This window comes from Taudactylus pleione, unplaced genomic scaffold (genome assembly GCF_031769625.1).
Source record: "Taudactylus pleione unplaced genomic scaffold, aTauple2 ptg000726l, whole genome shotgun sequence".
NCBI classification, from domain to species: Eukaryota; Metazoa; Chordata; class Amphibia; order Anura; family Myobatrachidae; genus Taudactylus; species Taudactylus pleione.
The window spans coordinates 5922084-5949589 of NW_028285128.1; the positions used below are offsets into that span (position 1 = coordinate 5922084).

A 27506-nucleotide genomic window follows, 5' to 3' on the forward strand; every position below is an offset into this window, starting at 1 on the left:
AAAAAAAAAAAACTACACAGCGAACAAAACTGAAATTATGTGGTTAGAAATTAGCATTAATGTGGATATGTATATTTAGTTTCAGTGTGACATGTGGCTGGTTTATCTGCATAGCTGTAATTGTTCAGTGGTCAAGAGGTATTGCTGAACCTCATGGTGCTCTAGAAGTGTGACCGGCCAATACAAACCCTGCAATTCTGTCTGGGAACAGCTGAAATCTGTATTTTAATCATTCTCGTCCACTTATCTTGGTCTCTGGAACATCATGCACTTGGCTCTTTTCAGCTAGTTTCGTCTATATCATCTAGGTGGCTAAAAGTGAAGAGAGAAATGTATTGACAAGCAAGGGAGGTTGCCATGGAGACCTGTACATGGATTAAATGCACAGGTCTTACGAGTTTCAGCATACACTTTTTCTGGCTGTGATTTGCTAAAAGGCTATCGGTTGACAATTAGTCAATGACTAACACGTTTGTTTTGCCAAAAGCTAAAAGGCACGTTCTGATCTTGGCCAGTTCCATCTGTTCCTGCCTGAAAATGTTCCATGATGGCATCCATAGCTGTCAGCCATAGCAAGACCTGCATATGAGAATAACTTGATATGATTAGCCTGTTCGTGTTCATATTCTAAATCTATTTGTATCTATTATTTCTTTTTCTTTATTGAAGCATAATACAATAGCATTATCCAATCATGATAAATACAAATAACTAACATTTCTGTTTATATATTGTATCTATTTAAAATTTCTATAAATAGAAAAGTGGAGTATTACTTCAATTAGAAAAAAATAGCTTGCTGCTGCTTTTTCTCAAAAACTTATCACAAATGTAGCTGACTGATGGAAGAGCAATTGAAATGCAAGCTGAGATTTAGGCTAATGTGGGAAAAAATTGTTTAAAACTGTATTAGGTTTTTTTTTTAAATGATTTTAATCTGTTGAATTCATTTAATTATATGGCGACAACATAAGGAGGAACAAAAGCTTGGGGTTGCCTTCAACATGAAAAGCAGTGAATCTTATTCCAGTCTATCGCAGAGTTTTCAGCAGACCTATCCTGCTGTTTCACCCAATTGCTGCTCTCTCAAAATAATTGCCACCAAAACTAATCCAATATGAAGACATTCTGATAAACTGTAGATCTTTTTTTTTAAAAAGAAGCATTCTATTTGGGTGAGTGTTCACCTTTAAATAAAGGTCTTAATTTTAATTAATATTCCTTTGATGCATCATTTAATGCTACTAGTAACTATCTGCGAAATCTGGGCCTGATTCAGAGCCGGACGCTCTGACCAGACCGCTCGCTCTGAATCAGGGCCCTCCTACCTAAAAATGGAGCGGCCTCCAGCTTATGCGAGTGGCCAAAAAGATGATCGCGATGGTCTTGTCAGGCTTGCGACGAGACCCTGCGGTAGAGTCTCGCTGCCGCAAGCCCAGGAGTGCTTTTGGCTCTATCAGAGCCAAAAGCACTCCCACTGACATCACTAGTGATGTCAGTGGGGCCAGACCCAGATGGTAGGTGTTCCCATGGGAACGCCTCTGTCTGGGCAGCAACGCCCCCGGTACGCCCACCAAAGGGGGCGTGCTGTCACTCACCATCGACAGCACGCCCCCTTTGGTGCGAGACCCATAGCGACAGCTTGGCTGTCGCTATGCGGGTCTCGCGCATGCGCACGACGGAGCTCCCTCCATCGTGCGCATTAGGGCACCATACACCCGCTTGCGAGCGCTCAGCTCAGGGTCTGAATTAGGCCCTCTGTTTCCTCTTCTTCTATGCTGGAAAGTATTAATAATAAACCACCGAGATTATTTTTTTCCTTTTTTTTTTTTTTTTTTTTAAATTGAAATTTATGGGCAAGCTATTTACAGTGCTAGGAAAAAATAGTATGTATAAAGTATAAACACACTTTTATCTTGACTCAGAACTTCCTCTTAAATGTGCTCTGTACACCCCTTTTAACTCATGTAAACATACATCACGACCGTCCTGATTGTGGCGTGATGATCCCTATCTCGGGACTTCCTCACCTTACCGAGATGAACCATTAAAGTTGTTTTAATGTGAAAAAAGCTTACAAGGGGGTTGTGGCCACAGCATTTGCACTACACTTCAGTCACCCTGTTACTGATTTTAAACTGAGCAATTATTATTTATTATTATTTTACTATGATTCAATAGAGTCCCTCTGGAAAATTTTTACAAAACACAGGGGTAGTGTTGCTCATAAACGCATTAAAGCACTGTTACATGATTATGATTGGATAATTACAATCCAGGGCCTTTCTTAATATTGTTACACAAAATTACCTCTTGCTCATGCATTGTAGTGGCTTACCATTCGCCAAAGCATCTTTAAAGCTCCTTCATGAACTACAAGTGGATCTAGTTATCCATCCTGCACATTTCATGGTGCATGTCCAAATCCACATCTTTGGAAACTGCTGTAAATAGGTGGTGCATCTCCATTTCTGGGTTTGCGGATCCACACGAAAGCAAATGGTGGAAACAAGAAAAAGATCATTACTAAGTCTTGCATACATCTACTTTCTGTCTATCCTTCTATATTTATGTACATTTTTATGGATTTCTCTTTCCTAAACACTGTTGTTGACTTTGTTTAATTATTACTAAAATTTGTGTGAAAATCTGGATGTTTTTATTATTCGAGTCAAGCTTTTTGGGTTTGAAGCTTTTCATTACATTGGTGGAAATGCATCTACAAATGCACTTTCCAGCAACAGGATGGGGAATAGGAAGGGGAAATAACATTTTTAATCTTGAGAGGACTGAAATATTGCCCTAAAATATGAGTGCTAAAGCTCATATAAGCACGTGCTGAGCCCTGATTGGATCTGCTCAGCATTTATACCCGACCCTCAAATAAGGATCAGTGACATTTTGATAGAGCCACTATGCAATTGTGGGCACAGATGTCGAGCCTGCCTTCCGCATTATGGCATTGCTAGTGGTGACCCCAGCCGCACACACAGCAGTCAGCCATTATCACACACACACACACACACACACACACACACACACACACACTGCACCCCAGTGCACCATAGCATGCTTTGTGTAGCTGGCTGTGATGGGCCCTGTTCACTTCGCTCTCCAACTTGGTTCAGTCTGGGACCAACTCTGTGTCCGTCTCCCTGTCAAGAGATGCAGAGGTGAAGTCAGAGGGGCGGAGCATAGCCTCATGGGATTTGTAGTTTATCTTTAACTGCTATTGCAGCAATGTATATAAATTGTGTTCTTGTCCCGCACTGTAATGTACTGTAAGTTACTTGTTTCTTGTTCACTTATTAGTTCTATGTACTATGTAAGGCGCTGAAGAACACTTGTGGCGCTATATAAATAAAGGATGATAATAATAACTGCTCAGAGTCTGAGCAAGTAAAAGATAAACTACTAATCCTGTGTGCCACTCCACTCCCTTCTCTGGCCGGCTAGCTTGCCGGGTGCCTGTATACAACTCACTATCCATGCTTTACTGGGTGCAGGGGGTGCGGCAGGCCCTGGAGGCAGCCCGGGCCCCATAGCAGCCGCACCCCTTGCACCCATGGTAGTTACACCACTGTCCCCTACACTATTAATGGCTCCCTAAATGCATAAGACCAGGAAATATTCATAATTTGGTGAGAAAGCTAGAAAACTAGTTTTAATAGTCATGATTTATGGCCAACTGTGTGGCCAGCTGGTCATTACCATGCTGCCATGATGATGGGCCTCGTTTTATGTGCAGGCCCGGAGCTGTAGCTCCATCATCCCCATTGATAATCGGTCTCTACTATACTGTATATGCTTTTAAGATGCATACAGATCGTCAAGTAGTATACTGTATGTGCCTGGCTTAGCCCAGGAGGTGTGAGTGTACAGTGGTAGTACTTAATACTAAAGTAACCGTACACAATTCATGCACAGTATGGAATGTGGCTGGACAGTGTTATTAGTAACTAGTAAAGTAGTGTTTACCTTATAAAAAGGAAATTAGAACAAGATGAAAAGATAAAATTAAAGTATTAAGTTTAGATCAATACACATATCAGATGCCTATCCCTTTAAAAGATAGGCCTGATTTATACCATGGAAATAACCGTAAATATCAGGCATACCATATAATACACATGATATACAATGCAGCATACTTCATACACCTTGCAGTGTCAATATGAACTAATACAATATGTAACATTAGAATAGGATTGGTTTGTCTAATAAGCGAGTAAGTCTGTTTTGTTTTTAATTCACTGCCAGAGTTTTGTACCTAGCTCCACCAAATTTGGCATGGTGGTGTAGTTTGACCAGGGTTAGGTTTTTGCCTGAGTTTGAACTTTGTCAGAGCCACACACTGAGACACAATCCCTAAAAATGGGAACACTCTTACATTACACAGATTCCAGGGCTGGCGCCAGCGGAAATTGGCAGCCTGTCAAAAAACCTGTGTGAATGCTACAAAATGATCCTTTTAATTTCACAGGCTGAGCAATGACTCATGCAAGTTCATATTAAATCCAGAGTTAATCCTTTTTAAAGTGACTGAGGGGCCTATTCATTAAACCTAAAAATTCTCTAGAGATAATTAGGTTTAGAACTCGCATGGAGTTCTACCTAATTATAGGTGGAATTCATCATTCCACCTCTCCATAAGTATCTATTCCGAAAAGCTGTCATTTTTGCGATGACAGCTTTTCGGGAAATAGATACTTTTCCCTGCCTACACTACCTTATCGCATCTGGAAACAGTGCTGCGCATACGCTGTTACATCTGTAAAACCAGCGCATGCGCAGCACTGCCTACAGATGCGTTAAGTTTGTGTACCCCCCCCCTCCGCTCACCACTTCCCAGCAGACCACATGGAACACATGTCCGACCAGCCTCCGGAGCCTGAGGACGGAGCAGAGCGCCGGAGGGACTCGTCGGGGGACCTGCACACGCGGATACAGGTAAGTCGATGCTGCTATTCGCCACCTCACAGTGGCAAATAGTAACTGCATCAAATTCTGAAAATTGATAATTTTCGGAATTTGATGAATACCACAATTTCCACATCCCCATACTAATGTATGGGGAGTGTGGAAATTAACGCAGGGGAACTTAGCAAGGAGATATCTGTGATATCTCCTGTAACCCGGATGGGCTCGAAAGCTCAGAGACCAGATCTTAACCCCATTGATAATCTCTGGGATGAATAGGAGCGACTGGTGAGTTCTAGTCCAACTCGACCTTTTTCAGTATCACAGTTGGTCACTATATATAAGGCGGTAGGGCAAAACATACCACCTGCAGTTTGACAAGAAGGGTGTCCTTAGGTCCACCACGTGCAGTGATTACTGCAAAGTACTTTCGTCAATAAAATCTCGTTGATCTATTCGCTGTCTGTGTCCAATTACTTTTTCCCTACATAAGGGTCTATTCATAAAACAGTGAAAAAGCCCTTTTTCATTCTTGAGCTGTAAAAACTGAGCTTTTCACAGCTTTGGGCTATTCATGCACTGGGTTACCGCAGGGAAATCTCATATTTTTTTCTGCAGTTTCCCTATTTTAAAAATATTTTGCTTCCCCATACTTGTGTAGCGATCTGCCTGCAATTCATAAAGCAACGGTAAACTCCGTTTAGTGTTCTCTTTGGAAAAAATCCGGAAATGGCGTAAAATAGTCTCATGGAGGAGAAAAGGCAGAGAAGAGACATTTCTCCTGCTTCCTCCGCTGCATCAACAAGTAACTCCTCCCATTCAGTGTACAGCAGCATGGCCCCCGCTGACTATATCGCCCGTCGAAAGGCAGGAGCATGCATCGTCAGCGACACAGTCGATACGCACTGGCAGATGTCCCTGATATGTCGTTCAATCTGCTGGAGGCGGATTGAACGACATATCAGGGTGCCGCTAGGCACCCTGCTAGCCAGATGAGGCTAGCAGAAAAAAGCTCAGAGGACCTGACCAAATGATTCCGGGGGCCTTATACGGTCCCTGGGCCTGAGGTTCCCCATCCGTGATCTAGTGTGTACCCGGCATAGCAGCTCATTGCTAAAGCGCTCTTTATTTTTCATACTTTCTACCCATTTTCCCCGTGCATGTATGTATGGCCCCTACACACTACACGATATCTTTAACGATTTGGCTGATTCATACACATTGGAGCGACAAATCGTAAAAATGTGTAGTGTATACGCACTACATCGTGTACTGCGCACTCCCAGTAGGGTCATCGGCTTCATCGCCTGATCTTATGTGCAGCATGCTAAATCAGGCGATGTGGCTGGCTATTCCATGCAGCGCTATGTGGCGGGCGGCATGTCGGGCACCCAATATGTCGGCCCATCGGCGCTGGGATCGTCAGCGACCGCTGGGTACACGCATCATTTAGTGTGTACCCACCTTAAGTGAGACAAAGTAACAACTCCAAGGTCATAATTAACTAACTGAATAAAACTTATGAGCTATTCCTTCTCATTGTATTTGCAATTTTATACATGTTCTACATTGATTGTAGTGGTTGTTTATATTTTGCTGTAATATTTATTTTTGTAAGTAGATGTTTTTTACATTTGTCTTTGACACGCACACAGCTTCCTTGACTGTATGTCAGTGACATGTACACCTCTCTACTTAACGTTAAGAAATTCATTGCCAATAAATAAAAAAAATATATACGATTTCTCTGCAGCATTCTTACGGATGTACAGTAGTAATTCAATAAATCTGGCAGAATGTAGACCTCTTCTATGACCTGATAAAATTATATTGTTTTCATACTGTAGCTTTGTACTTCTGCTTACTAGGCAAAAAATGTATTATTTACAGTGTGTTTGGAAGTGTGTGAGGGCAATATGTTGAAATGAAAACGAAAGTCCTTTCTCAATTAACTGAAACATTTTATTTAACTGCTTCCTTACAAACGATGCAGTATACTGGGGAATTAAATTGCTGACTTTATAAAAACAATTCTAGGAGCTTCAGTCTGATCGGCACGGGGGGTGAAGATATTCAGAGTTGTTGTTTTTTTGTTTTTTTTTTATGTACTTTCCAGGTGAAAAACAATGCACTCTGCATTCGCTTATGGGGCACACACATTTAGGGTGTGTGTGTTCATAGTCCTTGGGCAATATAACCTGTAAATACAGTTCTACTGAAGTTCCAATTTCTTTTTCTTAATTAACCTTTTCACTGCCAAAGATGCAAGACCTAGGAGAGCTAGAGAGTATCAAAACCATTTAGCAACAACTGTTCCTGAACAACAGTTCCTCCTGCACATAAGTGAGAAAAATATACTCTCTGGAGCTGCCAGTTGCAAATGTTTCGTGAATGCTGCTATAAATTGTAAAATTAAACGTTGAGTGTAGGATTGCTTGTTAAATTCCTTTAATTTTATTTTTCTTATCAGGTTCACAAATTAATAATGTTTGTTTGTGCTTTAGTGTTCTGGGAATGGGAACCCCCACTGCTGGACTGGTGTCACAAACACAGCTCGCGAGTCCCACTGTAACCACTGACTGTCCTCCTACTAACATGAGTGTCAAGGAAGAAAATAAAGAAGGTACGTAAAAAGCCACTATGCCTTTTTAACGTTCGACTTCTCAAGTGTATTGTCTTTCAATGTGAGCCACTTATCTTGAATAATTGTGAAATTGTCATTGCTTAAGTAACTGTCTGCAAAATGGATCCTGTGTTGGTTCTAGACATATGCACTTGCTGTATTACTCCAGTGATGTAAAAACATTTTTTAATATAAGCAGCATTGTTTTATTATATTATGATCATTTCTTGCTTCAGTACTACATGGCAGCACATATAATGGTATAGCTCAAAATTCTAGATAGCTAGAAACTGGTAATTTAAAAAAAAAAAAAAAATAGCCCCCTTGGATGGTTTATAATAAAGCTCCACCCTTTCCTCGGTGACTCTATCTGTTTACAGCTGGGTAGAGTCCTGCCTTTTTGTTTTTTTACTGCCCATTGTAGGAACTTACCTTTCCTTTGGATTCAACGATGCATCATTCTCATGCTGGAGCCTGAGCACAGGTTAGCGACCTAGCTCACCAGTCTGGGGCATGTTCTTGCAGTGAGAAATTAAAATATTATACTTTCTAGACACGGTGGAGGGAGATAAAGAGCAACCAATCGGCTCCTAACAGTCACTTTACATCCTGTGTTTGAAAAATAACAGGAGCTGATTGGTACTTTTCTCTCTGCACTTTATATCTCTCCTAGGCTTAGTACATCTACCCCAGGATGGATTCTGTGCATATGCGCACCGATTGTCACTTTTTATGCAAATGAGGACTAGGGTGGTGTAACTTCTGCCACGGCACAGGGTACATACAGTACACATCTGCCCGCCGCTGATATTTGCTGCATATACATTACAAGCAGCGCTCTTTCTATACCTTCAGTTTGTGATCTACACTGCCGACTCCAAGCTTGTGCACAGATGTTCTAATGGACAAATCCTCTAGAGACCTTATGGATAGGACAATAGGTTTTGTATGTCTTCAGTGACTGCAGGAAGTTTAGTTATGTCATAGCCTTAGAGTCTAGAGCCCTCACTATGGGGAGGAACACATCAGATGGATGTCCAGTTAAAAAGACAATAAGGGATAAATTTACTAAAGTGAGTTTTAGAAGAGATGTTGCCCATAGCAACCAATCAGATTCTAGCTATTATCTTCTAGAACAGGGGTGGGGAACCTTTTTTCTGCCGAGGGCCATTTTAATGTTTATAAAATCATTCGCGGGCCATACAAAACTATCAACTTGTCTGCTATATAGAGCCCAGCGGCACAGGAAAATTAAGACTCACCCAGGCCAGTATTACACGACTCCAGTTAAGTCTCCTCTCCTCCAAAATGGCTACAGCAGCCAGACAGCAATGGGTGCTCCAGCAGGCACAGACACCCACTGTCTCACACAGTCATCAGTCACTGTGTGTGGGGGTGCAGCACCAAGGCTCCCTGGGAGTGCATCAGCAGGGCTCACTCCCTCCTCCTTCCATCCCTCAGATATTCAGCAGACCGCCTGAGGTCTGCCTGACTCCGTGTCCCACTGCTCTGCGCTGCACCTTTCCGTCCTCCTCCGCTTAAGATGTCTGCGGGCGGGCTGAAGGAGGAAAGGCGGCATGGGGCCGGACGGCGCTGCGTGACTTCTGATTTCACACTGCGGTGCCGCGCACAGCCGGGCAGCGTCTGAGCCGAGTGCTCAGGGCTCAGCGCTGCCCGGAAAAAAACAAAGAGAGGGAAGAGAGCCACAGCTGGCCCGGGCCTGATAAAATGGTCTTGTGGGCCGTATACGGCCCATGGGCCGGAGGTTCCCCATGCCTGTTCTAGAAGGTGCTAGTTAAATGTTAAGTAGAATCTGATTGGTTGCTATGGGCAACATCTCTTCTAAAACTCACTTCTAAAAACTCTCACTTTAGTAAATTTACCCCTAACTGTTAAGAAGTAGGCTATACAAATTGTGTAAAGGGGAATTGAGTTCCTATATGAAGCTTCCCTGGCCACCATTGTTTCTTCAGTTAGGTGTATAACCTCTTCTGTAGTGGTTATAAGAGCCCTTTGGTGCCTTCCCTGGTCAACAGATGCATGGTCTAGATACAGATTAACTGATCTCTCATTGGAAGTGATTTTCCTGTTTGGAGAACATATAAAATTACATGGCACTAAAATCTTCTGTAATATATCTAATAAATTGCCTTACAGATTTGTTTTCGTTATGTTTTTGTTTTTCTTTTATCCCCTTTACATATCAGCAATTTAGAGATGAAATCTATCTATAAGTCAAGAAGTCAATACAGAAGGCAGAATTTTCCTTCTTCCTAGACGGCCTTTTTTCGAGCCTTTAAATTCTATGGCGGAAGGAATCCCCACAATGTTGTCAGGATCAGTTCCCTCCAAAATCAACTGGGGACAGAATTTTGCAACATTCAGACATATGGACACCTTATATCAAAGATCATCATTGGTTTTATAAGAAATTGTTACAGGAGAGCATTTTACCAGTATCCAAGAGGAAATAGTTTTTTACAGTCCACAACTCCAAAAGAGGGCCTGATTCACAGCGGATCGCAATTCTGATTATACGCACGCAACTCACTTGCTAATATCAGCGGTGATATGTAAATGTGTGCATTCGCATTATGATCGCAGCCTAATAACAGGACGCCCACTTCCCCTTACTCACATCCATATACTTTGGCAACAATGCAAAATAATCGGTAACATCGGACCCATATGCACAGTTAAGGCAGGTCAGATCTCACTCAGGAATTGCTTACCGCTATGAGCCTCAGACTGCGTAGGCATCGCAGTGGCTAATTTGTGCACACCCCTGCAACGGCGGAAATACTAAAAGGGGCACCAGAAGCAAGGCAGTGATGGAGGAAATGGTAAAACTGTTAACTTGGATGGAAAGAAACCTACAACCATTTTCAGTTTTCCATGTTGCAGGCATGGAGAGTGTAGTGATGGACTATGTGAGCCGAAGGCAAGTGATTCCAGGGAATCTGTCTCTGAATTGAGAAGTCTTCCAGCCACTGATAAAGCCTTCGTCAAAATACCAAAGCACTAAGGGTATATTTTCTAAAGTGCGGGTTTTTAGAAGTGGAGATGTTGCCAATAGCAACCAATACGATTCAAGCAATTTTTTTTTTCTAGAAGGTGCTAAATAAATTAAGTAGAATCTGATTGGTTTTTATGGGCAACATTAACAGATAAAGAAAAATTGTGGAGTAGGTCAGTGCGCTAAAGCAGCTATTGGAACTTTTGGTGTAACTGTGTCACCAAACACAGAAAATAGTTCAAGTCATACAATGGTTCACCAATGAATTCCTGTAGCACTATGGAAGGGTTCACAACATGGGTCTGTTCTCTTCTTTCAGAAATGTAATTTCCACTTCTTTTATCTAGAGAGTACTCGGGAACACAATGAAAAACACAATCATAGTGTAGATGTATAAGATAATGTCTCCTTTTAGATCATACTGTATATATAGTGCACCTACCAGAAGATATGGTCTATCAAATGGGCAGATAATAACGCTTATGGATATCTGGTGGGCGAGGTCCCTCCTTGGAGTATGCACATGGATTTTTCAATTCTTCCACTGTGTTCTCTCAGTTTTATATGCAAAGAATTATAGAAAAAATGCTTCCATAGTGCATTACAAAATGTATTAACATGAGACCAAAACAAACATAAAAAATGCTGATAAAATTAAGGTGAAAACTACACCAAATACACATCATATACAAAAACAGGCTAAACATTCAATAGAGTAGAGCAATCTTCAATTCTTCACATCAAAGCTAAAAGAAAGGGTGGGCTCTCACCAGATTTATATGTCCACTAAAACGTAGACAAATAAGGCATATAAAGGTAGCATCCTCCAGGCGTCCCGGGATGACCTTTCGCTATAGGTGAGTTCCCACTCTTTCAGCAAAACATATTAGTTTCTCCAGGTATTCAACGCGTTTCGATACTTAAACCAGTGTGTATCTTTGTCAAGGCATCCTGGGAAACTAAACTAGTTGGGGGTATTTATACCTTCTTTCTTCTATTCATAATCAAAACCAAAACACGGCATGGATCAAGTGGATATATTGTCCCTTAATAAAAACTCCATTAGCTCTATGTAATTAGAGCCATCTCCAATTTTCATTTTTGCTGCCGCTTCTGAATAGCAGAAATGATGTCTTAATCCGGCATACCACTATTGGGGGAATTCACTTGCACGCTCGCTGAACTTCTGGTCTTCGGCAGCGTTCCCGGAAGTGCGTCACGTGGCACCCGTTGATGACCAATTCCGGCAGTGACTCTTTCAGTCTTTTGTTCACTACATGTCCTGAGGAAAAAGCCGTGCGTGGCTTTGAACAGTTGACAAGGTGATATGTAATCTTAATACACTTTATTCGTGATTGAAACATGGAGTGCTGCCCTATTATTTCCTGAAGGTATGCCTAACCAGCTGCACTTAGGAAGCACCATTTTAAGTTGTTTTGGGAAGGCAACCACACTAAAGAATATACAGATGAACCAGAGTGTCTATCCGCAACATTGTGTATGTATATGCGTGTGTGTATATGTGTGTGTGTATATATATATATATATATATATATATATATTATAATATATAGTCAGGTGCATAAATATTGGGACATTGACAGAATTATCATATTTTGGCCTCTATTCACCACCACAATGGCTTTGAATTGAAACAAACAAGATGTGCTTTAACTGCAGACTTTCAGGTTTAATTTGAGGGTAATTACATCCAAATCAGGTGAACGGTGTAGGAATTACAATGGTTTCTATATGTGCCTCCCACTTTTTAAGGGGCCAAAAGTAATGGGACTATCAACTCAAAAGCTATTTCATGGACAGGTGTGAGCTATTCCCTTGTTATTTCATTATCAGTTAAGCAGGTAAAAGGTCTGGAGTTGATTCTAGGTGTGACATTTGCATTTGGAATCAGTTGCTGTCGACTCTCAATATGAGATCCAAAGAGCTGTCACTATCAGTGAAGCAAGCCATCATTAGGCTGAAAAATCAAAAGAAACCCATCAGAGAGATAGCAGAAACATTAGGTGAGGCCAAATCAACTGTTTGGAACATTCTTAAAAAGAAAGAATGCACCTTAGAGCTCAGCAACACCAAAAGATCCGGAAGACCACGGAAAACAACTGTGGTGGATGACAGAAGAATTATTTCCCTGGTAAAGAAAAACCCCTTCACAACAGATGGCCAAATCAAGAACACTCTCCAGGAGGTAGGTGTACAGTATATGTGTCAAAGCCAACAATCAAGAGAACACTTCACAAGAGTGAATATAGAGGGTTCACAACAAGATGTAAACCATTGGTGAGCCTCAAAAACAGGAAGACCAGATTAGAGTTTGCCAAACAACATCTAAAAAAGCCATTACAGTTCTGGAACAACATCCTATGGACAGATGAGACAAAGATCAACTTGTACCAGAGTGATGGGAAGAGAAGAGTATGGAGAAGGAAAGGAACTGCTCATGACCCAAAACATACCACCTCATCAGTGAAGCATGGTGGTGGTAGTGTCATGGCGTGGGCATGTATGGCTGCCAATGGAACTGGTTCCCTTGTATTTATTGATGATGTGACTGCTGACAAAAGCAGCAGAATGAATTCTGAAGTGATTCGGGCAATATTATATGCTCATATTCAGTCAAATGCTTCAGAACTCATTGGACGGCGCTTCACAGTGCAGATGCACAATGACCCAAAGCATACTGCAAAAGCAACCAAAGAGTTTTTTAAGGCTAAAAAGTGGAATGTTATGCAATGGCCAAGTCAATCCCCTGACTTGAATCTGATTGAGCATGCATTTCACTTGATGAAGACAAAACTGAAGGGAAACTGCCCCAAGAACAAGCAGGATCTGAAGACATTTGCAGTAGAGGCCTGGCAGAGCATCACCAGGGATGAAACCCAGCGTCTCGTGATGTCTATGCGTTCCAGACTTCAGGCTGTAATTGCCTGCAAAGGATTTGCAACAAAGTATTAAAAAGTGAAAGTTAGATTTAGGATTGTTTAGTTTGTCCCATTACTTTTGGCCCCTTAAAAAGTGGGAGGCACATATAGAAACCGTTGTAATTCCTATACCGTTCACCTGATTTGGATGTAATTACCCTCAAATTAAATCTGAAAGTCTGCAGTTAAAGCACATCTTGTTTGTTTCATTTCAAAGCCATTGTGGTGGTGAATAGAGGCCAAAATATGAAAATTCTGTCAATGTCCCAATATTTATGCACCTGACTGTATGTGTTTATGTACAGGTTGAGTCTCCCATATCCAAATATTCCGAAATACGGAATATTCCGAATTACGGAATAATTTTGGCATGACTGAGATAATAAAACCTTTGATTTTTGATGGTTCAATGTACACAAACTTTGTCTAAGGCACAAATTATTAAAAATATGGTATAAAATTACCTTCAGGCTGTGTGTATAGGGTGTAAATGAAACATAAATTTATTTCATGTATGTACACAAACTTTGCTTGAGCCACAAAATTATTGAAAATATTGTATAAAATGAGCTGCAGGCTATGTGTATAAGATGCATATAACACATATATGCATTCTGTGTGTATATTGGAGTCCCATTCCCAAGATATTTCATTATGATATGCAATTATTCCAAAATACGGAATATTCCATTATCCAAAAAACCCTTGGCCCAAGCATTTTGGATATGGGAGACTCAACCTGTGTGTGTGTGTGTGTGTGTGTGTGTGTGTGTGTGTATATATATATATATATATATATATATATATATATATATATATATATCTCTCTCAAGGTGTCACAAGCTGCAGCCGTGCTCCTTTGGACGGTGGTTCTATCAGGCCAGTTGCTAGGAGACAGAGACGCCAAGCTGTCAGTTCATGAAGTCCTCACCTTTAGACGGATTTGTCATCCCTGCTGGAGAGGCATTGGTGCTTCCTCCTTTTTCTGTCCTGCTGGAGCATTGCCCAGGTGCCGGTGATAGCGTTCACGTGTTTACGGTTCCTGTTTCTGCATCGTGTTGGTCGAGTGTCCAGTACCTCAGCTTGACTGTCTCCAGCTTCCAGCCTGGTTGTGTCATCTTGGCGGCCCTAGCTATACTCCAGCGTCCTGCCGCTTGTGTCATCCTGGCAGCACAGGTCGCACTCCAGTGACATCTACCACTAGTGTCAACCCGGGGACATTAGCTGCACTTCAGCGTCCAGCCGCTTTTATCATCCCAGCGGCACAGGTTGCACTCCTGCGACATCTACGGCTAGTGTCAACCCGGCGACATTAGCCGTACTCAAACATCCTGCCGCTTGTGTCATTCCAGCGGCACAGGTCGCACTCCAGCGACATCAACCGCTGGTGTCATCTCGGCGGCACTATCCGCACCACGGCATCAACTGCTGCGCAGCCCAGAGACTGGATCTGCTACCAGCCCTCAAGGCTGCTATACCCAAGACTGTAAACAACTCTCTGCCTTCAAGGCTGCTACATTATCCAGTATCTGCATCTGTTACCAGCCCTCAAGGCTGCTACAAAGCGCAGTGGCTGCATCATCTTCTACTAGCCCTCAAGGCTGCTACATTATCCAGTATTTGCATCAGCTACCAACCTCAAGGCTGCTACTCTACCCAATGGCTGCATCTTCTACCAGCTCTCAGGGCTGCTACACAGCCCAGTGGCCGCACTGTTCCACTAAGTCCATAAGTCCATAGACTCTTGTTCAGTCCACTTAGGTCTCGTGACACAAGGCTGGATGAAATCATAGTTTTGTTATCTCCCGACAGGTGGTGATAGTACATGGGAATATCCTTCACAGAATATTATTACAATTTAGTTAGACGTAGGTGAGGTGATGTACAAAGTTAAGTTGCAGCTGTAGTTTCAGGGGTATATATATATAATTATATGTTAGGTGAATATATTGTCCGTATATATCCTGGGTGAGGCGGGTGAATTCAGTCACTTAATGTAAGATCACACGCTGTTTCTTAGGCTGTTGTACTTAGTGAATGCCTCAATGAGGTTACAGAAGACCTACACCTGTTCGGCTCTGGCTGAAGATGACTGACTTCCTGGTTGGTACAATTATATTTATAGTAACCATTAAACATAGATAATAGTTTTAATTTAATACTTATATTTAAATTCTTAACACAGTTCATATAGTCATATAACCTGTTTGCTGGATTAACCCTAAATAAAGATTACACGTTTATGGCTTGGTGTGACCTCAATTTAGTTCTTAAGGAACTAATGGATGCACCATTTGATCTAATGTTTGAAGTTCATCTGAGGTGAATGATACTGAACTTTGTTTTCGTAGTGACAATATTACCTCTGCCACAAGAGTTAAAATTACAGGTACTATTGTGCAAATAATACCCTTTTTAAAATATCTTTGAAGATAAAATGGTCCTTACAGCGGGATGCAGTCAGGAAGCCAACAGTCGAAATGCCAACCGCCGGCTTCCCGACTGTCAAATCCCGGCAAGGTACTAATGACAGGCGTTAAGGTTAGGCTAGGGGAAGGGGGGGTTAGGTTTAGGTACTATGGGGGGAGGTTAGGGTTAGGCACCCCCTAAGGGAGGGTTAGGGTCGGGGGTAGGATTATGGGTACTTATCTAAATCAGCTGTCAGGATCTTCACCCCTGCCGGGCTTCTGCTATCAGGATTTGTACCATGCAGCTGACGGTATTACATACTGATTCCCTTACAGCAAATCCAAATTTCATAATGATCAGGAAACTGTATTACCATCCTCTTACCCACAGCCATTGGAGGTAAAGGAGGAAAATCTACATTCACTCGATCTTGTGAGAGCAATCACTATATATTAATTTAGGACCAAGAATCTTAGGAAGACAGAGAAGCTGTTTGTGATTCAAATGGGATCTTGTAAAGATTATGACCCTTCCAAACAAGTTATATCCAAATGAATAAGAACTAATCACACAGCAATACAAGAAAAATAGGCATAATGTCCATTTTTGCATTCTCTATTGTATTGCCTGGCTGGTACGTACCACTGTAAGGGCAGGAGGGGTACAGAATGCCGGGGTTGCATTCTCTATTGTATTGCCTGGCTGGTACCTACCACTGTTGGTAGATACCCTAAACCTCTCTCCCCGGTGCCTGAACCTAACCCCCCCAGGGGCGTATCCATAATGGGTGCAGGGGCGCCCACACCGCACACCCTGCACCCATTATAGTCTTTATACATACCTGTCCGTTGCCTCCAGAGTGCTGCTCTGCACCATTTTCCCGGAGACCCACACATGAGCAGTAGAATCTAATGCACCCGCGGGCGCCACGGCACCACCGGAGAGATGCAGGGGCCCACACCGAGTCTGCACACGGGCCTCCTCCTCTCTTAAAAGCTACTTACCTTCTGGATTCTAAGTGCCGGCATTCCTGTGTCGGGATACTGAAAGTATCCCCTAAGACAGAGGTTCCCAAACTTTTCTACTTCAGGGTCCATAGGGGGTCCACAGGGTTGACCTTGGGGTATAGGTTGAGAACCAAATCCGGGCACCACGAAGTTAAAGCTTTTAGCTCCCAGGATGCACTTGGGTCCACTCTCCCTATAACCCCACCCCCAAGCCAGAGGCACCTCAGTTTAAGTTGGTGCCCGGTCGGAGTCGGGTCACCGTTTAGTGCAGTGGGGAGCAGATTAGCAGCCCGTAAGCTTTATTTTTTCTAAAGGACAAAGTTTTTTTTTTAAATATTTTTACTTTGGACTTTTAGAGCGGCAGCGTCGGACTGTCCATAGGACGTCTAAGCTGCCGCTCCGTCACCCCGCTGGCGCTGAGACGCCAGTACAGATCTGGGGATCTCAGCGGGACCCCAGAGTCTGTACTAGCCGGACTCTGCGGGCGCCCAGGACTGCTGCCGGATCCACGGGGAGCAGGTAAGGCGCGGGTCACAGCTTGCGGTGATCCGCGCATTTGAAATGCAGTCCTGTGCCTCCGGTCTCTGGGGACAGACCGGAGGCAGTGGCGGCGGGCCCCCCATACCCCGTGTGTCCACTAGACCACCAGGGACTTAGTGTTCGGTGCAGGGAGCCGGCGTCCCGGGAGTTAATAGCCGGCCAGGGGAGGCAGCCTTCCCTGTTACAGCGGCTCCTCCCCTCAGCTCAGCGCGCCTTTCAGTATCTATAGTCTGGCGTCGCTGAGCTGCTTCCTCCGCGGCCTCACGCTTCTTCTGAGGTCTCCAGCGGCCATTTTCTTGTGGTGCAGCAGAAATCTCTGGAGATGGCAGTGAGTCCAGTCCCCCTGCGTACCTCACCATCAGGTCAGTGTACACAGCGCTGTAGCCTTCCCAGACACTGAATCTGGGTAAGTTGCATGCAGTGTAATAGTGCAGTATATTATATGACATGTTTATGTATATATGTGTATATCTGCATTGTATGTGACTTATGCTAGTGCTGACTGTCTGTACTTTATTCTCTCACCTGTCAGTGTATATCTATCCCTTTTCCTTATCTGCCCTAATACAGCTGTACCTGGGGTGGTTCTGAGACCTCACATTTATATACTTGTTAATATTTGTGAGGTTTGTCACATACGGTTGCGTGCTGCACGTTGCCATATTTTGATTGGAACTGTGTGTTGCATACGCTGAAAATGGGTCCCTGCAGCTAATTTTTAGTATCAGTCAGGACCAGTATAGCGCTGCTTGATCGCAAGGCTTAGTCAGATATGTCTGACCAGGAGATAGAGCGTTATACTGCACCCATTTTTACTATCCTGCAAGCCATGTGCTGCAGGTGTTAGTGCGGAGGATTTAACTCTTAAAGGGTTCTGTATGTGGCGTCATCGGGTGCCGACCCCTTTCACGACCCCCTTGGGCGGTTTGTTTTCTCGGGATCCTCTTAATTGCGGATCGCTGGGCGGGCCCCATTGTTTTACCTCACTTGGGGTTACTTCACCATACTGCCCTTTTTCATCTCAGGGTATCTCGCAGTTTCTTGCACTCTTCCCCTGTGACACAGACTATCGCTCCCTGCAGGGGTTTTTCGAGTATATGAATTCTCCCTGGTGTCACAATAGTCTGTCATGTCCCTTGCAGGGATTACCACAACAGCCACCCTGGGTGGATGTTGTTTTTCTACGAAACGCAAATTGGCGTGGTTGACGCCCTGTGGTTACTTCCCAGTTGGCTCTGCCGTGAACTGGATACTGTTTTGGGCTCTTTCCCTCTTACACGGGGGGAAGCCTATTTCAAGTATTATTATCCCTGCTTTAGGGCTGGTGGCAGGTCCATTCTGGTTAGAGTGAATGTTGACCTGCACCTGTATCATACACCCTCAGTATTGCGTGCCTTCTGGTTCCCTGTTGCTGACTAGCGGGGGATCGCAGGGCGGGACTCTGGCTGTTGGCAGTTATGAGGTATTACAACAGTGTTTGGCCTCCTGTCCCAAATTCCCTGAGGGTCATCACGAGCCCCTCCTGGGGTGGATGGGCGTATTACTCATCGGATTACAGATGTTACTACGCATCCCATTCCTGCGTGGTCGGATTCTTCTGATCCGTAGGTGGTAACTCTGCCTGAAATCAGTATACTCGCTTTCAGGGGTTGTTACCCATCCTACCATGGCTATAGCATGGTTGGTTAATACTATTGCATACTGAGCTGATGCATTTGTAATGTTTTTTCCCCTCCAACACGTCTGGGGTTCAAATGTATTGGGTCGCTCACGTAATATATGCAGTTGTCATAGGTGGACATGCCTATATTGGATACCAGTCTCCTAACTTTCAGAGTTCCGGCTGCGACGGTATCCTCCGTAATACCCTATGGCTGCGCTCTGAGAATGCAGAGGTGCAGATACCATCTATAGGGTAGATCTTGTTGGGTCCTGACCTTGACAGTGGCAGTACAAATTTCCCGCCTTCAGCTATACCCACTACAGGGCCGCAGACTAAGTCTATTAAGTCTATTTGTCCTCTGGGTCAGCCTAAAGGTCTGTTTCTTCAACCGAGCAGGCCTGGACTGCCAGCCGATCCTGCTTCTGAACCTACGGATATATCGTCAGCATGACGAGACAGGCCTACCACTGGGAGATGGCGATTTTCTCAGTTCGCCCGGTACTAGTGTCTAGTTGCTGCGGCTACGTGGGTAGGAGGGTACGCCCTCTCTTTGCTCAGGCGGCCTATTTCCATGTGATGGTACGCAGGCCCTTATTCGGATCCGAACAGGGCCTTACGAATCCAGAAAGCTATACAGTTGTTGCGGTAAGCGGAGCTAATTGGGCCATCCCCACTTTCTCAGCGAGGGACTGGTTGTTCTGCTTTCTTTCTGGTGCGGTGGCTGAATGGTCCTCTTTGGCCTATTCTCTGTCTCAATTCCCTGAACCAGTTCCTAAAGCTACCTGGGCTCAGGAGGCAATCCCTATGCTCCATCATACTATGTTTGGAACCTGGGGACTTTATGGTATCACTGGATATACAGGACGCGTGCCTACGGGTACTTACAGAGACCTTGCCTCAGCATGGACTGAGGTTTGCTGTATCACAGCACTTACGGTTTTTCGGGCTCTGCCTGTTGGGACTGTTCTCAGCCCCACGGGGGTTTACCAGCGTTTTGGATTTTCTGACAGTTCTTCTGTTCAGTATATCCCAATGCTCCTAGTTTGTCTTTGACTGCGTCCCTACAGTGGTCTTACGGCTTCCCTGGCTTTGTCAGCGTTGGAATGATTAGAGCACATGGATCAGCTTTTGCTGGGACCTACCACAAACTGTGGCAGCCATAATTCTTATGGTATTATACCTGTCGATACGATCCTCTGGTGTCCAGGATTTCCAGATATTCTGGCATTCCTAACGGCTGGCTTGGGTTTCACCCTCGGCCAGGCCTTCCTGACAGTGCAGATCTCTACACTGTCCGTATGATTAAGATATGGAATTGCTCTGCTCTGATATCCAGTTCATCCTTTGGAGTGTTTTCTGGATTATGCCTCCATTTGTCCTCCCTGGGGACTCCTTGGGAGTTAGTAGTGGTTCTTCGTTAACTCCGGGGAAAGTTAATGGAACCGCTGGTTGTGATAGCCATTACATGGTCTATTGCTTTGGCTTTCTCTCTTTCTCTCAGGGAGTTTATATCAACCAGGTGAGTGTCGGAATTGGGAGCGTTCTCATGTGGCTCCCTCTTCTGGAGGGCATCTTGTCAGGATGTGAGTTGCTCTCACCCTGTGTTTCTTCTTAGTGATTTTTTAGGTTCCATATTATTCTGGAACTTATGGTGCGGCCATTCAGTCCCCAGTCCTCTCGGCTGGGGTGGCCTCATTGACTGTGGTCTGGCCTCTGTGGATTTATGTGATCCGTTCAAGTTCCTGACGGAAATCGGACTCCTTATTGGTGGTCTGAGATTTCTGGTTTTAGCAGGAAAGGATGGCCGGCCTATGGCCAAATGTTGGCTGGACGGCCTCGTATGTCTTCTTCAGGGGCCTACCCATGGGTAGGCCTTTCTGATGTTGATGCTTGTTTTTTCTCGGGCCATGTAACCCTCGTGGGTGGCTCGCTGTGGCGCCTTGGCTGTTTTGCCTTGCTAGGTGGCCACGTGGTCTTCTGTCCACACCTTTTTAAGGTTCTAGGCATTGTTTTCCTTTGCCTCTCAGGATGCTTCCTTTTTGGCGGCGGATTCTCCTCTCAGCACAGGAGCATCCCCTCCCTTGGTTGAACTGCTTTGGGACATCCCCAAGGTCAACCCTGTGGACCCCCTATGGACCCTGAAGTAGAAAACAAGAGATATGGTAAGAACTTACCTTTGTTATCTCTGTTTCTACGAAGTCCATAGGGTCCACAGGGCGCCCGCCCTGACGCACCTGGCTTCAAATGGGCTGTGTGACTGGTCACCGGCTTTCCGTCTCCCATTTCTGTGAGTATGGTTATCGAGTGTTCCAGTTTTCTCTCTCTTTTTCTCTCCTCCTCCGGCCTTTGGCTACTTACAAACTGAGGTGCCTCTGGCTTGGGGGTGGGGTTATAGGGAGAGTGGACCCAAGTGCATCCTGGGAGCTAAAAGCTTTAACTGTGTGGTGCCCGGATTTGGTTCCCAACCTATACCCCAAGGTCAACCCTGTGGACCCTATGGACTTCGTAGAAACAGAGATAACAAAGGTAAGTTCCTACCATATCTCTTGTTTTTTGAATCACACTCTGGGGTTCACATCTGGGACACAAGGCACCCCAAAAGACAATCCAGCCAAAGACCTCCTCAGGGCATCACACGAAAAGAAGGGTGACAGTGAAGTGTTAAAGTATCAAGTGTGTAAAAGTAACTAATAAGTGTTAAGATAATAATAAAAGTAGAATGTGTGTGAAAAAAATACATAAATAATAAACAAACATGAAGGTGATATACAAAGTGACTATATGTATCAAATGGTGATGCCATGAAGAGGTCCAGCCAGAACAGCTCAGGGGGCCCCATGTCCAAACGCTCACCCCAAGGTTAGGGATCTGCTCAATGAGGTGACCTTGACGATGGTGGGCAGGCCCGTATCATTGGCCATTGATATGCAAACTACCTCTGAAATTCTGTTTAATAAATTTAAATGTAAACCGGTTTGCACTTTTGTTTGTCCACATATTTACATTACATTGACCATAAATAATTTGATTTGGTGCTGGACCACAAACCTGAGGCACCCCTGCAAGTGTCCCAAGGCACCCCAGGGTGCCAAGGCGCACAGTTTGGGAACCACTGCCCTAAGGGATGGCATGAAATATTTAGAAGAAAGCAATTATTGCAACATTAATAGATTCTAATTCGGGACAGTGGGCCTGATTCAGACCCGGTCGCTAAGCTGCGGACACTCACTGTGGCCGATAGTTGTCCGTCTGCTCATGTGTATAAGTCACTGCGATCGAGAATCGTGCGCTCGTAGTACAGACTGGCCGCCACTTTGAGTGACAGAATGAGCCATTTGTGGGTGGTAACAGGGGGTGGTGCTGCCAACGCAGGCGTGTTTGGCTGTAAAAACTGAGTTTTATGGGAGTGCATACTTAGCAAAGATATGTCATTGTACACGTCACTTGGTTGTATTTTACACTGAAGTGCTTGCGGTAGGGTAGAGGCAACCACAAGCGCTGCGTTCGCTTCTGATGGTCCTCGATGTACCGATGGGTGCTTACACTTCCTGGAGATGACGTGCACTAGTTGGCGTCTTAAGACATGCTGATGGGCCTCTACATACACACAGTGATCGCACGCCTAGACATAGTGGGCGTGCTTATGCCTGGCCATGCGATCGCCTTCCATGCCGTCACTTAGCCGGATTTGCATATGCTGGGAGCGAGCGAATGCGAGCGAACGCATCTAGCGACCGATTCTGAATTCGGCTTAGTGTGTGGTTCGCAATGGTTTGCTCATTAGTACAGGTGTGATCATGCTACACGGGATGTTATTACATTACAATGGGGGCATATCCAGCATTCTGTAACACTTATTCTCTCCCACTCCTAAAAAGGCTGCTTCAATTCTGTGTGCACCAAGTGGATGGGACATATCTTACAAATGTCCCTTAATTGAGACAAAATTGATGATAAACAAGATACCACAAACATTAATTGTCCTGCCTAAATTGGGACGAGAGGTATGATTTGTGAATGTAATTAGTTAGTTAGTTAGGGCAACGTATATCATCCGTATAATGACCATGTAACTTGTCAGAGAGTTTGACATTTGGCCCATAAGGACTTGTTCAAATGAGTATTCTTTCATTCCAACCAGAAGTTGACATGAGCTCCCTGGTCTGACAATCTTGCAGACATTATAGATCACATCACGGTGCCTCCACTGTTGAGATGAGCAGCAGTGTAATCTGCAGGTGAATTTTTCTGTTATATACTGTTTCTACTTATCTGAACGGTAAATTTGTGCTGGAAAGAGTGCTCCTTTATACAGAGCAAAGAACATTATGAGGGGTATTCAATATGAAACGTTAACTTCACTGTCGAAGTTAATGTTTCATATCGGAGTTTTTACCTGCGTTAAAGTATCGGGCGCGCTCCCGCTTATACCCGTATTCAATATAAAATTAACGAAAACGGGTAACTCCGGAGTTGGATTTGCGTAAAGTTACGAATTTTTCCTTAAAAAAATTGTAAGACCCCCCCTAAAGTAGTAAAAACATGGGGGATCACTAGGGGTACCCCCGTTTTAGCCTTTAATTGAAAGTCGGGGATTTAAATAGCCGCATCAGGTGTTTTTTTTCCGACATTGAAGAAGTGATGCAGAAGAGCACTTAGGTTATTTTTTTCGGTTTTTTAAGTGGTCCCATCAAATTTGGGGTACATGAAAATGGGTACTAGAATATTTTTATGTCCCTAAAGTAAGTTTTTAAAAATTCTGCATTTGCGCACCTGCCGCTATAATTCTATTCTAGAAAACATCTGCCGCATACTTGCAGAATAGCCCTGAACCTATTTCCCTATTGTTTAACAATTTTTTTCCCATTTTTTTTTTTTCACCCCAATTTTTAAATTCATTTTTTGGGGTGTCCCTATTTTTTTTAAAAAACTTTTTTTGACACAGTTCTTTTTTAAATGTCAGTCCCAGGGGTGCAGGCTATTTTTTTTAAGCCTGCACCCCTAAACCCCAATTTTGCACTTTTTTTCGACACCTATTCAATGGTGAAAACTTATCCCCGTTTTTTATCAGAGACTTTTCAAAACTGCGATAAGTCTTTGAAATTGAATACGGTGTAAAACTAAAACCTGCGATAATGATGTCATACCTCCCGATATTAACGCAAAAACGATGTTATCGCGCCCATATTGAATACCCCTGTATATAATAATGGGAAGTATTTAATCGGATTATTTTTATAAAAGTGTAATGTTTATAAAGACGGCGGTCGTAAAAACAGAACTTTTCTGGCAGCCTACATTCCTAGTGAAGGAGCTTTCCATTCATAGATTTATTCCCAGTGTGGCTTTGGCATAGACTTTCACAGAAAGTTGCAATCAAGCAGCAGCGAGCAACAAAATGCGGTGTACCTTCCTCTTGAGAGTATTAAGTGCTATTCTGTATATAATGTCTACCAACAAGTTTTCTTATTTGTACCTTTGTGTGGCACAGATGCTGACTCCAGCATGGAGGAGGCGGAGTTTAACTGGGAGGAATATTTAGAGGAGACGGGAAGTACAACAGCTCCTCACAGCTTCTTCAAACATGTGAGTCTGTTGCTGAAAATAAACCTCACAATTTCATGTGCCTTATTGTCCTACTTAATCCAGTTATTCCTCATAAAATAAAGAAATGTAATAACATTTATATCCTTTTGAGAATTAAATAGTTATAACAGTAGAGGAAATATTCAGAAAAAAATTAAGATTTGCCACGATGTACCAATATATATAGCACCATTGTCTTGTTTTCATGTCAATATCAAAGTCCCATAATGCAGTGTAATTATGTGGCTAAAGATGCATGTGATAACATACTGCCTGGCTACACTGCAATACTTCCATATGCATGCCTTGCAAATGTTGGCCAGATACATGTATACTTACTTATATTGGATATATGGCTAACTATCCAATATAATATATCATAAAAGGAGAACAGGTTTTTTTAACATAATATTTTATTTGTGCATATATCACATTTACATCTCTGAGAACATAGTTCTCCTTAAGAATTGCATGGCATCAAAATAATCAACTAAAAGTAATAGAAGTAAAATAATAATAAAACAAATTCTAATGGTGAACCAATCGGTGGTGTAGGAAAGAAGTGAATCTTGCTAAAATCATGGAAGCCTTCTTCATTGGTCAGCCCTGCGTTTCATGGTCACTTGGCCACTTCCTCATGCTGTTAGATTTTTTTTTTTTATCTGTTTTGTAGCGATGCAATTTTTAAGGAGCATTATGGACTTGTATATGGAATTGTAATTAAGAACCGTATTCAATTAGAGCAGATCCGCGATACTTTCTCGCTTCCCAGACTTTTTGCCTACATCTCGTCTTTTGTGGGCGGAAAAGTATCGCGGCCGTCCCCGCTTTACCCCGTATTCAATATGGAAGGTTTCCCCCCCCCCCCCCCCCCCAATTTGGCTTGCTGAAGGTATTTGGTGATTTTAAACGGGCTCAATAGCTGCTAAATAGCATTTTTGTATAAGTGGTGCAGAATAGTATTCAGGAGTATTTTTTCCAGAAAATAGCTTATCCCATCAAATTTGGGGTACTTTAAAATGGGGGCCAGCATATTTAAAAGTTGCTAAAGTTAAGTTGAAAAAATTGTGAAAAATCCACCTTGCGCAAGCACCTGCAATAAAAAAAACACTTGGGACATACTTGGGGACCCCCCCCCCCAGAGTCAAGTTTGCTAGTTTTTATCTTTGTCCCCCAACATTTTTTTTTTTCCGCCCCCAAATTCAAAGTCATTTTTTGGGGTGTCCTTAAGTGATTTAAAAAATTTTGACACAGTTTACCTTTGGGGGACTGTCTGAAGGCTGCATAGGGGATCCCGCAATATTGCACCCCAAAACCCCAATTCTGCACTTTTTTCCACCTCAAATTCATAGGTGAAACTTTTCCGCCTATTACATTGCATTGACTTTCCGCCTAGGTGGAAAGTCTTTCAAATTGAATACGGAGTAAAACCAAAACAGGCAAAAATTACGTCATCTGTGAAAAGTTTTCGCCAAAAACACTTTTCGCTTCAAAATTGAATACGGCCCATAGTATATACATAGATCTTTTTAAGAAAAAAAAATGTTCTTCTTTAATGAGATATATTATATTAACCTAATTATTGCTGAAGCAATCGCTAGTGGGCAATGGTGTATGATTGTCCAAAGCACTATTCCAACAGCTAGACTGTAGTGCAGACATGTGGCTCTCCAGCTGTTTTGAAACTACAAGTCCCGTATGCTTTACTAACTGGTGGGCGGGTATGCTGGGATTTGCAGTCTCATAACAGCTGGAGAGCCACAGGTTGGCCAGGCCTGATGTAGAGGGTGAGTATCATTCATACCCACACAGACATTGACGTGATGCTCAGTGTGCAATATGTTTCTCCTTTCTCATGACATGACAAGGGACTGATAATCCCAGAATAGGCAACTATGACTAATCAAGTTTTAATATATACTAATGTATCTAGAATTATAAATACAATGGTACTCTAAAATTAATTTAGCTTCTGCTTTAGCCTTGTCTTTATTCATTGGGACAGGTGGATACTTCAATGCAGACTGGCTTGTCCCCTGGTATGAAGTTAGAAGTCCCTCTCGGAACAGACCCTCAGTCTTACTGGGTTGCCAGTATCATCACAACTTGTGGAAAATTGCTGCTTCTGCGGTATGATGGCTGTGGGGAAGATCGGTCTGCAGACTTCTGGTGTGATATTGTGACTTCTAACCTCCATTCCGTTGGCTGGGCTGAGCAGAACAAGAAGACCCTTAGACCTCCAGACAGTAAGATGCAGAATTCTTGATTGGCTGCTGATTTGTTTTGTTCCTCAGACTTGATACTTTTTTTAAAATACATTTTAGAGTCTCTAGAGTTAAATGTAAGGCTTATTTGTATTAGGCACCACGTTGGTGTCCCCAGGACATACATCCCTAAATTATGCCATTTGAAGCAGGCTAACAGCTGGTGAGCTGGGCTTTATCCTTCATCCTCTGTTTGTTCAATGACTTTTCCATGTTCCAATGATGGGGCCCAGGGGAGGTTTATATTTATTACAAGCTGATAATTCTGTTTATGCAAAAGATGTATACTTCCTCGCAGTAAGAGAGTCCCAGATCACTACTCCAGATACCCTATCTGCTGAGGGCTGCTTTCATTAGTCTTGTATCATCAGTGGGGTTATTAAGACGATCATATCCCCACTGAGTCATGAGTCGTTCATCGCATCTGCAGATCTGCCTGCAGTGCAGGTCAATCTGAAGATATTGTCAATGATTTTGAGCAAATCGTGCAGTGTGTACGCACTACTGGGCGATCAGGCGATATGTTAACGTTATATAGT

The 27506-nt window shown here is 43.3% G+C and overlaps 1 protein-coding gene across 1 annotated transcript in view; it reads left to right on the forward strand.

The window, feature by feature from the left end:
- Window positions 1-27506, forward strand: part of SFMBT1 (Scm like with four mbt domains 1) — a 96024-nt gene that overhangs the window by 24540 nt on the left and 43978 nt on the right. Inside the window, exons 2-4 of the mRNA XM_088456913.1 lie at window positions 7425-7543; window positions 24609-24703; window positions 26709-26949. Of these exons, the coding sequence (XP_088313039.1) occupies window positions 7435-7543; window positions 24609-24703; window positions 26709-26949 (445 nt within the window). The 5' untranslated portion in view covers window positions 7425-7434. The remainder of the gene's footprint in view (window positions 1-7424; window positions 7544-24608; window positions 24704-26708; window positions 26950-27506) is intronic.